General features: G+C 39.6%; 1 protein-coding gene across 5 annotated transcripts in view; it reads right to left on the bottom strand.

Moving 5' to 3' along the window:
- Positions 1 to 17,000, bottom strand: part of nphp4 (nephronophthisis 4) — a 172,050-nt gene that overhangs the window by 47,260 nt on the left and 107,790 nt on the right. For all 5 annotated transcript variants that reach the window (XM_040048010.1, XM_040048011.1, XM_040048009.1 and 2 more), the window contains 3 exons: positions 14,420 to 14,577; positions 11,347 to 11,535; positions 7,062 to 7,249 (listed from right to left, as the gene is read on the bottom strand). In XM_040048010.1, coding sequence (XP_039903944.1) covers positions 7,062 to 7,249; positions 11,347 to 11,535; positions 14,420 to 14,577 — 535 coding nt within the window. The remainder of the gene's footprint in view (positions 1 to 7,061; positions 7,250 to 11,346; positions 11,536 to 14,419; positions 14,578 to 17,000) is intronic.

The following is a 17,000-nucleotide window of genomic DNA, read 5'->3' as shown; positions in this document are numbered from 1 at the left end:
CAGCAGGGGTGCTTAACACCTCGGGACTTGCACCAGAAAATAAAAAACCCAGTAATTCTAGGAGGTGTTGGGTTTAGGGAAGTTAAGCAAATTTGCGCAGGTTTAGTAAATCTAGTGTTATTAAAAGACCCAGGTACATCAAAGTGCTTCACAGACGAGCCGCATTTGCGGGGTTACAACAATAAAGTAGCAAAGAAAATACACCCCCTGTAAATAGGTTGAGGAAGATTACAGTGAATGTCTTACAGACCTCTGCTCAGATCTCTAAAAAGAGATTTCAAAATTAAAAAGAAAAACGAGTACCAAGTAGGACACGGGTGTCAAATTCACTTTCGCTAACGTAAGGGTCACACCAAGGGTCAGACATATAGTTTATTAACAGGATTTCATTTGATTGGGAAATTATGCATCTTGTAGCCTATTTGTGTACAGTTTGGTTTGTATAAAGCAGGAGTGTATAACATAAGGCGCAGGTGCCAGAACTGGCCCAGTGAAGACTCTGGTCTGGCCCATGGAAAGGAAAATGTGGAGGACTTAAATTTGGTACTTTTAACTATATTTTTTATTACATTTTACAGCCTACTCCTTCCTACTCGACCCTCTCCAAAAAAAACACACCACAGTATTTAAATTATAGAATTCTGTTATTTCACACATTTACTTCTTAAAATTAAGCCCAAAGAGTCATGCTGACAGATTTCCTTCATTTAATTTAGCAACATTTCTCAAACATACTGTTAAAATTGTGTTATTTTGTCTTATATAAAGATCGTGTCATTGATTAAATGTGTAGTTAAAATGTGTTACATTGACAGAAAGTTGAGTGTTACTGGTCCAGCCCACATAAGATGAAAGTGGGCCCACAATGTAAAATGAGTTTGATGTGCCTGGCATAGAGGATTAAGCCAGAAAACAAAAGTTTCTTAACCATGACAGCATTTTATCAAGAAAAAATATTGCATTCTGATTACAATTCAAACAAATTATAACAAATTGACTTACAAGCCTGTATTTACAGTTGATGTAAAAGCTTAGAACAATGGCGAATATTTTTGTTTAACAAGTCTCATATAGGCTGTTTTGCAGGCCTGAACATCAGAGCTCAGTAACCGTCTCATTAAAAACATAAGGCAAGGAAAACAGCTTTTACCGTACAGCCGAGCTTCTGCCATGAAGCTGGCTGCCGATACAAAACCGACACCGTTGCATCTCCATCACTTTGAGTTTGGCCTTGAAGGAACACACAGTTGCACAGCTTTTTTTTTGTTCAGGGACTTTCCAAAGCCTTTGTTCCTTGTCCATGACTCCATACCTTTACTGGTATGTGGATTCAGACAACAAATTAAGTTCTTTGAAAACAGAAATTGCCTCTTTACACTCGGTGAAGGCATAGTTTATTCAGTCTCCTACCACAGCTGAAATGGTCTGCCTTAAGAACTAACTTTCCTGTTTGTTGCATCCAGTTTTAGCATGTGTGTGAGGTGCACACTGCTTTGCAGATGACTTCTACAACCGAGTAGGTCAAATTGAAATTTATTTAAGAACCTAAAGCGATATGCAGGCTGGATTAACATTTGTGAAGGGCCAACTTTTTCCTGTGGGCCATGACTTGGACACACTGTAGATTATAGAAAAATCTCCAATTCACGTAACTTACATGACAGTTACAACTTTAGATTTTTACTAAGAGGGCATCACAGGCTTGTCTGTATACAAAAGAAACAGGCGAAGAGAGAGGGAAGAGAAAGACCACGGCACTCGTGATATAGTCTTTTCAGAACTCTTTCTCCTTTAACCTACACCTCCTCCTCCTTCACCAATCCCTCCTCCCTCCATCTCCCCAACCACCCGCCAACTCTTTCCACTTGGACCATTAATTCTCCCAGCATGCTCTAGGGTTGTGTGCTGTGGACGTGTGGCAATGAGAGCACAGAAAGAGAGCGAGAGAAGGAGACAGAATGTGCTGTGTGTTTGTGCTCACAAGTGGGGAGGAACTGACAGATCTGGCCCAAGGGTTGCACGGGGTTGCGTGTATGTGCGGCTCGACCTGCAGACAAGGGGCAGCACCCAACATACCTCCCCCTAACCTGGACGGGCGGGCACTTGGTATGTTTACAGCAGGCTGGGCAGCCTGAACACCCAGGGAGGGATCAACAATTCACAAAAACACTGTGAGGGCTGCAGGCAAAGAAAACAAAGAGAAAGCACAGAGTGTACTGATAGATGTGGAAAGGACTGATGAGAACCGTAGATCAACAATTACCAATATGTCTGCCTTTTTGTTAAAAAGAAGAAGAAAGAAAGAACGAAAGAACAAAAGAACAAAAGAACAAACAAAAGAACGAACAAAAGAAAGAAAGAAAAGATCACACTGGCCACTAAGGGCTTCTTATTGCAATGTCTGGATTATTATGTACTTGATTAATAATCCACACCGTTTTTAGATCAATACATTTGTATGGAAAGCAGCCCACACGCTGAGATAACAGTCGTTTTCAGCAAATGTCTAACTATATATTAATGCAAATGTGACACAGTGGACAAGGAACTCTGACTCTTGTCTGTTGGGAGTCAGTGTGGGTGTAAAGTGATGATGTTTCACAGCCCCAAGTCGGCAGAGAACAGAAACATGCAACAGAATAATGGACTTTTCTAAAGGTTTCTCTCTAGAACGAACTAAACCCCTCCATCACTTTTGATATGCACATTCAAACCGTGTAACGCTGTATCTGATGAGAAAACGATGTGTTGTTTAGAAGGGCTTCAACACATAAACACAATACATAAACATGTATTTATGTATTGTGTTTATTCTATTGGTGCTGTGTTGGTGTTTTGTTTTTTTTTGGTTTAATCTTAATGAGCAATACATGTGCAAAAGAGAAGGAAAAAAAGGAGAAAAAAACCTCAGACACGTCAATCAAACGCACTCCTGAGAAGAGTTCTAATCAGGAAGCAAATAAAAACAGCAGTGTGGGTGGACTCTGGCTGTGTGGGGATCTGGGATTATCCCTGGTAGATATTTGCTAAGAAAAAAATAAAAAATAACACACTTCACATATTGATTTGTTGCTGCTACTATCTGTTCAGATTCTCCACCGCTGTGTCCCACTGCTGACTTTAATATTGTCTCTTTTTGAAGCCTCAAATTACTAATTAACACAAAGACAGATGATTGCAATTTCATTTGCTCTTTGTGGCAGTACTTTAATTTGTAACAGCTACACGTTAACCATTTCAATTACTTGCAAATTGAAAAAAAAGGAAAAAAAAAAAACAATAAATAAGAGAAATCAGCCGTTGAGGCAGAACACTGTAGTTTCTGCTTCAGTTATCTTCCATAAGGTAAACATCAAGACACCCAACTGTGCCTCATTTCCCTCTCAGTCTTTGAGTGTTCAGTTGCACCACAATCACTTGGTCTGTATATCATAAAATGCCTGGAAGACACATAGATTTCTCTGTGCACTGACTCTCTACACAAAGAAATCTGGGTGTGTGGTTTTGAATTTTGCTCCCAGGCTTCGTATTCATCACTTCCCATGTAGAAAGCTGATCACATGGCAGAAAGATAAGCCCAATACCAAAATGGATTCTAAAACACAATCACATGAGGTATGTATCATATTGTTACAGCCACACTGGTTTAAGTGGTTTACAGCAGCAGTCCCCAACCCCCGGGCCTCGGACCGGTACCGGCCCGTGAGTCGTTTGGTACCGGGCCGCGAGAGTTGAGGCTCAGGTGTGAAATGTATGGTTTTCAGGGTTTTTAGCGGTTTTCAGCGTTATTTTGTTATCGTTTTTAATCTTTAACTCGGTCTTCCTGGGTCTTTTCACGTGTGTTATGAATAAATCTTCTTTTTTTCGGTACCGGTACTAGTTTTATTTTGTTGTGTTTTTCCGCAACACCTTAAAGGCCGGTCCGTGAAAATATTGTCGGGCATAAACCGGGCCGTGGCGCAAAAAAGGTTGGGGACCGCTGGTTTACAGCATGTGAAGATTTACACTCAACCTGATCAGGTGTCCTCTTCAAGCTAATTTTACAGCAGGATTGGACGAAACTTTGCGAGACCTAATGATTTCATTAAGCGACTGCTTAAGCAGGGTTTAGGAATTCATTCGGCTCTTGGGAAACTTCCACCCAGTAGGACACAGAATCACAAAGCTGAATAACCATAGCAGCTTTGAAGCTCAAAGTCAGTTTCCATATTCTCTCTAAAACTCCCATCTCTGACTCTTACTGTTTCTTGCACACACACACGCACACAGGAAGCTCAAACCAGAGAGCAGATACCAAATCACTGATCTCGTACAATACTTGGATCAGTCACATCTTTATAAATCACTTAAAGAGTGCTTTCAAGATTTTACATTTGGACTAATTTGTGCAGTATAGCTAGAAATTAAAAACATTATTGAAAAACAGTGATTAAACTGTCTTCTTTAATCTGTAGTAGTAAAATATATATAGCACTCCCTCTGTCACTGAACTGCAATAGCAATAGTAATTTCTATCCCAATGATGCAATGCAGTAAACTAAGCAAATGCCACTTTAAATGTAAATAATAACGTTTTACAACTTGTAACAGGTCAAAGAAAAGTCCATACCATAAAACACATAACGCAGACACTCCCCCAGAGAAACTATCCATCCGTTCTCTGCCAGGCTCTCTCTTTGCCGTAGTGAAAGAGAAACTGACAACCAGCTTTTCATCTATGTTGTACTACACTGAACTGTGGCCAGGCGGTCTCCACCATCCCCTGACCTTCCATCACACACATTAAGGCCAAAAGGTGGGAAGGTGGTGCCTCATACAGTAGCTGCTTCCTCACTAAATGTTTTTATTATACCAGGAGAGACGGTTCTAGCACAAGTTGAGGTGTATTTAGCTATCAGGATAAAAGCAAGAAAACATTCTGTGTGTGTCTGTATATATGCAATGACTTTTTCTGATCACAATCAAATCCTGCCAACATGATGATATTCAGGTATGGACACGTTAAAGAGATACATTTTGACAGCAGGGCAAAAAACCCATCAACTTTTCAAAGTAAGTGTCAGAGAGCGTTAAAGTACAATGTGTGAACTGTAGCGCTTTGCAATCATGCTGAATAGAGTGCAGAGGACATCATAAAACAAACAAACAAAACATGACTGTGAATTTTATATTTGACACGGCCACACTGAACCAGCCACCTAAGCAGTGAACGACTGAAGCAAGAAATAGATATTTCCTCAGGAAATGAAGGTTCAAAGAATGAGAATAAAATAGGAACTTTTTTTTCCAATCGACTCAATCATGCTTTACAGAAGAGTTTCAATAATAATAGAGCTACTGAAATACACTGAATTAAGTTGAAACAATCTTATGCAACAAGATGTCACTGACCCACTGTATCAATGCTTTTGAAGGAGAAAGAGTAGTTACGCTGCTGAAGGTCTGCAACTATTCATTACTGCAGTAAACTGAGATTCCTTACAAAAGCTCAAGCTTTAAATGTTACAGTATCACCTAGACTGGAGAAAATTACTACAGAATTATTACTGTGGCAGCACAAAACAAGCCGGAAATATAAGACTGACACAGTAAAACAAATTTATGGAGATTGTGTCTCCCAGCAGATAGAAAGCAACATTCCACTCTCATTTTAACTTTACCACCAATTATCCTGTGAAGCTCCTGTGAAAACTGTGTCTTACACCTTAGTCATTAGATTCATTTTTAGGAATAAAACAGTACTAACTATATCCTTTGGCAGTAAAATGAGCAGCATATCAAATGTTTCTTAAAAAAAAAGATTGCTTTAAATCAGTTGGATCATAAGATGCACAGGATGAAATCAAGTGGAATGAATCCACAAAGAGGAAAGAAAAATACCCTCTCGTTAGGTTCACTTGATGGCAGCAGTAACAAAGCAGACTAAGTAAGGCTATAGAAACAAAACCCCAGGGTTTAGTAAATCAAGCTTTCCTTTCAGATTCACCTCCCTCGCACTCTCTGTTTAGCTTATATTACTTTAGATACACAAATTCTCTTGTAGTGACATTAAATATGTTCAAAATTCCATTAATATTGAACAGAATCACCAATTTAACCCAATACAAAAAAAAATATCCAGTTCATTTGGGTCATTGTGTGCTCAGCTTGCGTTAGTCTTTTAGCTAATGATACCCTAAATTATAATCTGCTATCTGAGCTAGCCAACTGAAATTACATCATCACAGAAAGGGAAAACTTTTAATTGTACGTAAACAGTTTTTGTGGTTCTGCAAGTAAAGCATGCAGGCACATGAGGCAGATTTTGACATTTGTGGAAACAAGCTGTGAATGGACTAACCGCCGGTGGTGATAAGCTAAGCGTTTTATTCTTCAAATAAGAAAGGAAAGCTTTAGTAGTTCAACAGCTGTCTGGAAATAGGTGAAAAGGCTCCCAGCAATACAATATCTGGAAGGATTTGTCTTGATGTAGCACGGCTTTGTGGAAGTGCATTCCGGATGCTATAGGCTGAGAGAGATGCAGAGACAGTCGGAGAAATATTGACAGAGTTAGACTGAAGTGTGTGTCTGGGGAATAGAGAATACGGGTGGGCGTAGGAATGGGGTGGGGGGGTGTTGTTTGTGCGCTCAATATCACGCTCTGTCAGAAGCTGTAATATCTCTTCCATTTCATTAGTTGCTACATGAATAGACCTGACATCAATCAGCGCCCGCTTGGCTGATTGAAAGAGAAGTGCCTCAGCATCAGAGAACATCATGGAGCATCATGGAATGATTGCAGTTTGTAGGAAGTGATTGTACAATGTTAACCTGGAGAGCAGTACAATGAATCTCAGCCTGGCATAAACTCTGAATCTGGAATAGATATACGCCTCGTACACTTTTTGTAATCAACGGCAGAGTCTCACACACAAGTGTGGCGATTTTCTAAAGCATGCAATATGCAGTTATCTTCTGATAAATCTATCGCTTAGGGGACACAAAGGCAACACATAACCATTATATAATATTTAAAAAAAAATGGAATGAACAATATTTTTTTTTAAGCTGCGAATTCTTACCAGTGTTAACTGTGCCATCTTTGTTAATGGAGGCGAGGACACAGGGAAGTGGATTGCTAGCTTTGTGCTGAACCTTGTCACCAGTCAGCAACTTGAGCCGCTGTGATGTGACTGGTGGAAAGCGATAGAACTGGAAGGTGAAGTAGATGTTTTCAGGCCAATCGGGACCAACACCCGGTGCTGCTATTCTGTGAAAAGACAGCAGGAGATGATTGTTATTATGTAAAAATAATGATTACAATGATAATGACCGTATAAGAATACAGTGTAAATAAATTAGCATACAAAGAAATCGAAATCTGTTATATTTAGAAAATAAATTTTTTCCCCAGAATCTTTTCAAATGTTTAAAAAAATGAATATTCTGCACATCTTATAGGAGTCGTTTAACTTTGTAGCTGCTTAAAAGTGAAAACTTCAAAACCAAAAAGAGGATAAGAGCTTAACTTTAAAGTTGCTAAGAAAACTGGACTGCTGACTAAGTGGGTACAAATTCACAATTCATTTTTAAAAAATGAAACGCAGCAAGAGAACGTGTTATGAGATCTGTGGACGAGAGAAAAGTGTATAAATATATATAAATATCTAGGTTATCTATTGCCACAAATAGAATACTTTTTTTGTGTTTGTTTACTGGGACTCCTGTTTAGAAAAAGTAATCTTTGGGGCTATGAGAACCTCCTCCTTGTGTGCTGTGTACTGCTTTTCACACAAACGCCACCCTCTGAGTGTGATTTCATGCACACATACGCATTTCTAATCCCACACTTGAAACTGCAGTTAGCCCACATAAAGTCCCTGTGAGCCTGCAAGCACCCGATTTCAGCGCCAAGCACATTTAAAACAGAGCAAGTTTCAGGATGAGCTTCTTGCTTCCATATGATGAATAAATTATCAACCAGTCAATGAGTATTGAGGAAAAAGAAAAAGCATTTTAAAAACAAGCAGGGAGTGCTGTGAGGGCCCCCTCATGACCACAGACTGCCGAAGCCGTAGATTTCAAAGTGGAAACTAATAAGAGCGGCGTATGACCTCCCAGTCAATCACAAGCTCTGGTGTTCCACTGTTAAAGACGATGCCATGCTCCATCTTCAAAGAGGAGCCAGCATTAATATTCATTCAGTAAACAGACAAGATTGATAATTATGGCGCCCGGGTGAGAGGTGGAAATTACACTGCCTATTCACAGGCTCCCTGCCTGTCTAAATGGTACTGCTGCCGCTGGCGGAAGCCCAGTCTGCCATACCTGTTTGTCATAATTTTGAGGTAACTCAGCCTTACCTCACTCTACAACGACCAACAGAGATTCAAAATTTATGTTCCAGTTTGAGGCTTTAGTTTCCACTTCAGGCTGCCCTAAGATGGTGATGAAAAAGATCCAGAGGGACTGAACAGGCTTTCATAGCATCACAACATAAACACTTAAGTAAATTTATACACTCAGACATTTATATGTTTTCTTGTACTATCCAACTGATAATGTGATAGTGTTTCAGCTTGCACCCATGGTGTATAATTTGCAATAAAACAAGGGCTGACTATAACCTTCCTTCCCAATTGCTAGCACAAAGAGTGATTTATCTGTCGGCTTTTACATTTAGGTCCACGAGTATTTGTAGTTTTGTCTCTGTACATGACCACAGAGGACTTTAGATAAAACAATCAAGACGTGATTTAAGTGCGGAGCTTCAGCTGTATTACCTTCATTTTTATACAGCTTCCCACTTTCAGAGGCTCAAAAGTATCTGAATAAACTAAAATCGTTTTAAATGCAAGGACTGATTTTAATACTTTGATGAAAATAATTTGCAGTCAATGACTCTCTGATGTCTAGAACCCGTGGACATCACCAGATGCCTGTGTTTTCTCTTTTGAGATTCTCTGTGATGCATTTACTGCAGTCACCTTCAGTTGCTACTGGTTTGTCAGTCTCTGTGTCTCTTTTGGATTCTCTGTTGGGTTGAGACCAGGCGACTATCTTGGCCACTGAAGAATGTCCAACTTTTGTCCCTTCAGAAACTCTTGAGTTGCTTTTACAGTATGATTTGGTCATTATCTGTACACGGTGTGTAGAGCTGCCCTATCAGTTTTACAGCGTTTGACAGAATGTGAGCAGAGAGTATAGTCCTGTACACTTCACAATTCAACCTGCTACTTCTATCAGCATTCACATCGTCAAACACTAGTGGACCAGTTCCACTGACAGCAATACATGGCCTTGTCAGAACATTGCCTCCACCATGTTTGACAGATGATGAGGTAGGCTTCAGATCACGAGTTGTTCCTTTCCTTCTCTATACGTTTCTCTTCCCATCATTCTGGTACAGCTAATTTGGCCTTCTTGGTCTTGTGTGTAACCAGTGGTTTGCATGTTGTTGTTAACACTCTGTATTTCCATTCATGATGGTGTCTCTTGAGCTTGACAGTGATACACCTGCCTCCTCAAGAGTGTTGCTGGCTTGGGTAGATATTGTGAAAGGTTTTTCATAACAACTTCTGTCATCTTTCACTTTGACCATTTTCCACGGTCTTCTAGTCTTTTCACTGTTGCTGAGTTGGCCAATGCATCCCTCCCTTTACAAATGTACCAGACTTTTAATTTGGCCACTCCTGACATTACTGCTATCTCTCTGATGCATTTTTGGTTTTTCAGCCTAATGATGCCTCCTAGACTTGTTTCAGTATCTCTTTGAACCTTTGAAAAGTGAAGTGCTACCAAATACAAGTTCAACTCTGGAAATCAGCACCTGATTTATTTGATAAAAACTCACAATGACATCTGTCATGGTTTTAGGTATATCAGGTACTGTGATGAAGGTTTAAGTATTAACCTCCTGCCTAAACAATTTTTTTTTTTCCTTTAAATAAAGTTGTATATATTTTTTCATCTTTTCTTAATTTACTCTGGAATATATTTCCCTTTATTTTTACTGTAGCAGCAACTTTTCATAGAAAAGTTACTCTATAGAGACTTATTTACAAAGCACACACTGTCATTACCTTAAAAAATCTGCAGACTTTGCCTCAGAGACATGTTTTTCTGAAATTTTAAATACTAATAAAGTTACTGATAAAATGAAATGAAGAAGAGGCGAAAAGTAGAAGATTGCAGCCCTATTAAATTTTTCAATACCTCTTTGGTAACAAGATTTCAAGTGCTTGTCGCTCTTTACCCTTTTTCCTGCCACTTCTTTCCTCCTCTTTGCCATCACAAAGAATCGTGTTACTTAATGATTTATCAAGGACACTTTAGACCCACACGCAGGCAGATTTCACATTGGATTTTCCAATATTGATCCAAAAAGGATCAAAAGGTGCCAGATTTTAAATAAAATCCTTCTTAATGTTTTTTTAAATGGTTGAGAGTTTCCAGGGACTTTGTTACACGACTCCACTGATTCGTGCACAATGTAAAATATAGTGTTGCACCATTGGTAGGATTTTGCTATCATTTGTTAAAACTGAGCAGACATGCAGCTGTGACAGGCAAAGATGGTGCACTTTCAGACAGTGTAATTAATTATAATCAAAAGCAGAGTCTTTTAATCTAGTCACACACAAAGCGCTGATTATGCATCTCAAAACAGCAAGAGGTTAGAGAGTGTAAAGGTTGATGCATGGGTGGTCATGGCACCATGATGGTGAGTCCATGATGAACAAGACAAATGTAAGCAATGCCAACAGCGCTGATGACAAGATAGAGAGACACAAAAATCTGTGTGTTTTGTACCTATCGTTCGGCAGTCGTCATTCCCCACCCCCCTCCCAACCCCGCTCCACTGTCAGCCCCTGTCAGAGTTGATGCCAGCTCCAGGGTTTTTGTGATGGGACGCTGACAGGGGTACAATTCAGCCTGTGCTGACAGGAAATGTGCTTTTCTGCAACCATGAGTGTATGTGTGCATACTGTGTAGGGGTATGTGCTCGACATGTATGTAGAGGGTGGCAGGACCTTATGCCTGGTTTAAACGCATTGAAATCTTGAAAAATAGATAACCCTTGAGGCGGGGAGGAGCCGCCCTTGGCCGTCAATCAGTCTCCAAATCTCTACACAGATAGTGGCTCAGTGTACAGAAAGATATTGGCAAGGTTGTCGAATCAATGGCTGCTCTGTTTCACTTAGAATACAACAAATCTGCCATTTCTGGAAGCAAAAAAGTAACTAATTTGCAATCTGTCATGGTGTTAAAGCCAAATCGTTAACAGCAACAAAGACAACAGCAATTAAGCTATGCTATACAGTAGTAACACCTCAACCACATGTGACACAGTACTGCCGGCCTCACCTAGTAAATGCCAGAAACTGGAACACCAGCAAGTTTCCCTGCAGGTCATTCTCTTCTCGATTGGGATCAAAGGGTAGGGGTTCTGTGGGATCCAGGACATCAGCCACCTGTCCACTAGTGTCCACGATGTCAGGGAAACCAGCCGAGAAGAGGTAGGCCAATGAGCTTCTGGAGCTGACTGAGCAGGAACTAGAGTTAAATTAGAGGAAAAATTCAGCACACATCAATCATTCGCCAAGCAGAAAAGACTTCAGCGTTCTTGATGCTTTACGAGCAGCAGGAGGTAATGCGTTTAGTCCCCACTGCACTGGCTTCACTTGGGTGATTTGCGGTTGTAAATGAGGTGGAAAAAAAATGTCTGGATCTGTGGAGCGGAATACAATGCTGTTTTTATCATTTTTTGACCTAGCTTTGCTTGCCTTGGATCAGTTCCATCTCGACTCAAGATGTTTATCTTTTGGGCAATAACTTCAATTTAGTGACTTCATCCAATTAAACTGAACCTGAATTTCAATATCCGGCTGGACTTAAGAAAAATGTGGGGAAATGATGATTAGGCAGCATAAGGATGTCAGCAATATGCGTCAAGCAGCGGTACCACAACAATACTAACAGGGGAGCGAGAACGGGTGCCAAAGCACTCCCAAAGGATTTTCTTGCATAATTGGCAGTTATCTCTAATCATAGTGGCCACCTGTTTTCCCACAACTACGGTAACATTTATAACTTATACTCTCAGTGCTGACACCAAACATTCTGGGTCTGATAACACCGTGCACAGATGGCTGACTAAAGTGCCGGCATAGAAAAATGAACAATAATGTTTGGGCTTCTCATAACAGTAATGCTGCCTGTGTCCATGTTGAGCCCACAGTGTCACATTTGTGAAAGAACGAAGCCCTGATCAAACTAATTAAGGTAACATCAGTGAAGAAGACAGTCGACTGGGCTTTTCCTCTGCAGCTGTGTCAATTTCATGCTTTCCTTCTCTCCCCCATCGCTCAGAGTTGTATCTTAATTTAGCCCCAGTTAATATTCAAGCCATCATTTTTATTTCAAAAGAGGCTCAATCAGATATGCACGGCAACTTCAATTAAACTTCTTTAGACTTCATTGTTCTTCTCAAAAGAACTGGGTCATTCCACACTGAAAACAGTCAAAAAGATGTTTTGGATCCGAGTGAAAAGGCAGAGATGTTTCAGCCCACTGAACTGAACAGCATCGTGTCTGGATCCAAACTCTGGGATCGGAAAACAGTTTCAGAGCCAGCTGCTTATTTACTGACTCTCTGTACTAGTACAATGCCTTGTTTCGGAGTTAGTGTGCCCATTATCTGCAGAATGCACTCTCTCATTCGGTTTCCTGTCTAAGACCTGGCTATATTTCCACTGACATTATGATCGTAAATTGCCTGCTGAGTTCATTGCATTCTGCTCAACTAAATCAAAGTCAAAACCTCTCCCTTACAGCTGGATTTAATAATGAATTTCACACTAACAAACAGTGCTGAAACCATTACCCAAAGTGGGATGTAAAAGCTGACAAAACATTTTTCTTTAAATTGGCTCTGACCTGAATTCTCCTACTTACTGGCAGAAGTGTTATCCTACCCAGTGCAAACATGTTGCCAATTAGTGAGCCAATCAATATCCCTCTGTAGATAGCAAGATAGCAAACTTTTGTGGTAATAAAGGACCGTACTAGAGTTCACGCAGGATACCAGGCTTCATAAAACAGTAGCATGTTGAAAGGATATTTGAAGTGCCTTTCTTTAGTAATGTTTCCTGTCAAACATGAGTCACCCTCCCATGCTGACATGGAGAGGTTAGCCAAATCAGAAGCTGTAGCGAGGTGGAAATCACTGAAAGTACAACTAGAAGAAAGGGAGAAAATTGTGTTTTTCAGTTAGCTGAAAACACGGTTGTTTGACAAATCAGGAATCCACTAAAAACATCTTTTTACACACTAATCGTGGCCACCCGATTCCAGTTAGTTTTCAGCTAATGCATTTTTCAGTGCTGCAGTTCAAAGGCATCTATCATTGTTTAATGTTTTACAAATAAAAACTGGCCTTTATTGCAATTTGTGGTGCACAGCTGACGCCAACAACAAAGCCTCCATATCCTCCTTACAGAGGATCACAGATAGCTTTGGGTTGCAGAGAGCAGAGTGGTCCCACATGCTGGATTAAAGACCGGTGTAAATGACTAACAATAACATGAGTAATGATGATTCAGATGCACAGTGGAGAGAGCATGAAAAAATATGCCACAATATTACATTTTTAAGAGAATATCCATCATGTTTTAGGAAGGCTATCCTAAAACATGATGGATATTCTTGGAGTAAAATAAAACATTAGCTGATAAAACACACACACAAAAAAGACACTGGTAATATTTTATGGCCATTTGGCATTTCATTTGTTTTAAGCGTGTTTTGATGTGTAAATTCAAATCCTTCTCCTCACACACAAGCTCTTAATGAACTAGTCTTACAGAGCTCACAGTACAGTAGTAGATTATCCAAATAGAGAAACTCTTAGGGTGCTAGCTTACGTGTGTTTTCTAGAGTTGTCAAAAGTAAAATGGGAGCTAGAACCCTCAGCAATTAGGATCCTAGCAGTAGAAACCCTCTCTACATTGGTATTTCTCTCTCTCAACCTTCAGTATCATGATCTAAGTTCATACACTGATCTGATGTCAGTATTTCTTATTTCTCTGGGTTCTCTTGCTCTCTCCACTGTCCCCCTTCCCCTAAGTTGTCATGATACATGGCTGCCTTTCCAATTGCAGTTTGTTTCACAGGTTTCCTCCAATAAAGGAGTTTTTTTTTTCTCCTCAGTGTTGCTAAGTTCTTGAGAATTAATCTTGTGTTTTCTCTCAATAACATTATGAGATCTTTACCTTAAAATGGCCTTGGGCAAACTGAACTGAACATTGCAGAGATTTGGGATCTTCAAACTTTTATAAAAGTTATTGTTGATGTCCAATAACTATTTTTTTAAAAAGAGTCTTTTCTTTCTGGGTCACATCATTGCTCGTGTCTGAGGCAGACAACAGACTGGGCTCACCTGGGCACATTCATCCCCAGAGTAATGACAGGGGCATGGACAGGGGTGAAGGGCAGCTCTTGAAGTTGGTCTCCCTCATCATGAAGTGAAGCTGAATCACCTCCTCTTTGCTGAAGGTCCATCTCCAGGTGGGCGAAGTTGCTGACAGCTGAGCAGGCCTGAAATAAAAATCATTAATAACAAAGCAAGGAATGATTAATGCATAATCCAATAAATGAGATTACCACTGGCTGCAGTACATGAGGATTTTACGTCAACGCTATTGTTTTTACCACGATAACTTACTCAGACGTATTATACAGAATGGCACACAGCCAGTTCCTTAACAACATTACACACACGTGTCAGTGAAGCCATGTGCAGCAACGTGAATTGACTGAACTGTATTACGGTTATGGACAGAAAGGAATCAAAAGAGGACTTGCTTTGCAAAACATTATTGTCACCTTGATGTATGGAAAGCATGTATACTGCATTATGGAGACTTGGATTATATTTACAAGGCAATAGGATGAAAGCTTGTGGTGGATTAGCTAAAACTGATTCAGGAAATTGCCTAATACTCTGAAAAGCAGTTCCAACCGCACACTTACAGTGGAAATGCATATCTTTAAAAAACAGCAGCCATATGTCACGGAGGACGTAAAGAGCTTACTCTGGTTAGGTTTACTGGATGTCTGCATTGATCCTCAAAGCTTATCTATGAGTCACAAGACTATAAATAGCCTTGTCCATCAATATACACCGCAGACACACAACTCTTTCAAAGTGTGTCAGAAACAAAGACAGCTGGACGCTGCGGGCTTTAGCAAATGTTATTTAAACAGGAGTAAATTGTGCATTTCTCAGGGGAACTTTTCAAAAATGTTTTGCTCTAATAGAACAGGACAGGTTATGTGGTCCTGAGTCAAAATGCTCACAGTCACCGTAATAAAGAAACATCATTTTAATTTAGTAGATTATTGATTGTCATAGTTTGGGGCATCACTGAACGACACTGGCTGCTAATTGTCCAGATGGATACGATAAATTAAAATCTGGATAAATGCACAATGCAGTCAGGGTCAATTCATTGTGATTTTTGGTGTTTTTCAAGAAAAAAAAAAATCTGTCAAGATGGCACCCAAATTTACATTTTTCCATAAAGAATACAAGAGGAAAACAGTATGGGGCAAATAAAAAGCATTTTAAAGGATAAATATGTCAATGCTAATGCACAATAGGCAGCGTTATAGTCAAGCTAAGGCTGCCGAAGCATTGGAAGGGCCAATGACAGTAAGTTCAGGAAAAAGCACAGATGACTTAATCAGCCTATAACAAGTTAAATTATTTTGCTTTAAGAGTGCATTTTGCATTTTTAATCACCAACGTTTGCATTGTGCTGCTTTACAGTACTCGACTTTACAATATATTTATGAAAAGAAACAGCACAGTTAATTGCCTGTGGATCAGTTCAACATTTCTACATTTTTTGTGGCAAACATTAATCCCCACTTCATTGTCATTGACAGGCACACAGCTGGAGGGGTATTAGCGAAGATAATTAGCTAAGAAGTGCTAATGGTGTCATTTTGCAGTTGTTTTTTTCCCCTGGTCTTTGATACATGTGCATGGTTCAGTTGGCCTATTACACACCATGCGAGGCTGAGCATTATTGGGCTTTCCGTCAAACGTGCTGGTAATAACCTCGACCAAAGTCATGCTACTATATATACGTATATTCAACATACCCTACACATGCACCGTTATTCTCTGATCAAACAACCTGCAATATAATAACCTAAGAGAATTTCAATGCATAATGTAGAAGTCTTAACACATTTAAAAGGCTCAGAGTAATTGAGTTATACTTTATCTCAACTTGCTACCATAAAACCTATGGAGTGTGATGACATACGAGCACTTTTTATAGGCTGGTGAGTTCAGGGTGTAAGGTTACAAGGACAAATGGAGGTTTAAACAATAAACGCTGCAATCTAGTTTAATTACTCAATATACGCAAAAGGAGTCTCAGAAACTTGCTTACAGTATCAGAACAGAATGAAATGCCAGCGCGGAGACCAAGGAAATACACAGTACACAGTAATGTTGACAGTGTTTTCTGCCCTATATGAAATCCAGCAGTGGATTCTACAGTATTGGCATTTAGAAAGTACAAACCAAGCAACCAAAGTCAGGCACTTAAACAAGTTGCCTGCATTTAAGGTAATATTTTCAAACTGCTAGCAGAATGTGACCTTTAAAGAAAGGTTATATACACTATGAAAGAACATAATACAGCATGTCTTATGTAAAAACATAACATAGTAAAATTCATAGTAATAAAGCTTCTCACTCCCTGTATGTGCTACTCTTCTACACTGTAGAACAATAATTATAATAAATAATTATTACATCTATTGTTTTGGGATTGATGCACACATAGTAACGGAAATAATTTAACATTCAGTTTTCCTTTAATGTAAAACATTCTGTGATGCAGTTGGAAGCCAACCAGTGCAACTGTAGGTGCCAAGCTAACCTATTACCGGTACTAAAAAAGGAAATGCTCCTGTGTTGCCAGAAACAGACATTAGATTTG

The sequence above is a fragment of the Simochromis diagramma genome, unplaced genomic scaffold, assembly GCF_900408965.1.
Source record: "Simochromis diagramma unplaced genomic scaffold, fSimDia1.1 OVJJ01000387.1, whole genome shotgun sequence".
Classification (NCBI taxonomy): domain Eukaryota; kingdom Metazoa; phylum Chordata; class Actinopteri; order Cichliformes; family Cichlidae; genus Simochromis; species Simochromis diagramma.
The sequence above is the reverse complement of the archived record's forward strand: the minus strand, read 5'-3'. Positions and strand labels throughout refer to the sequence as shown.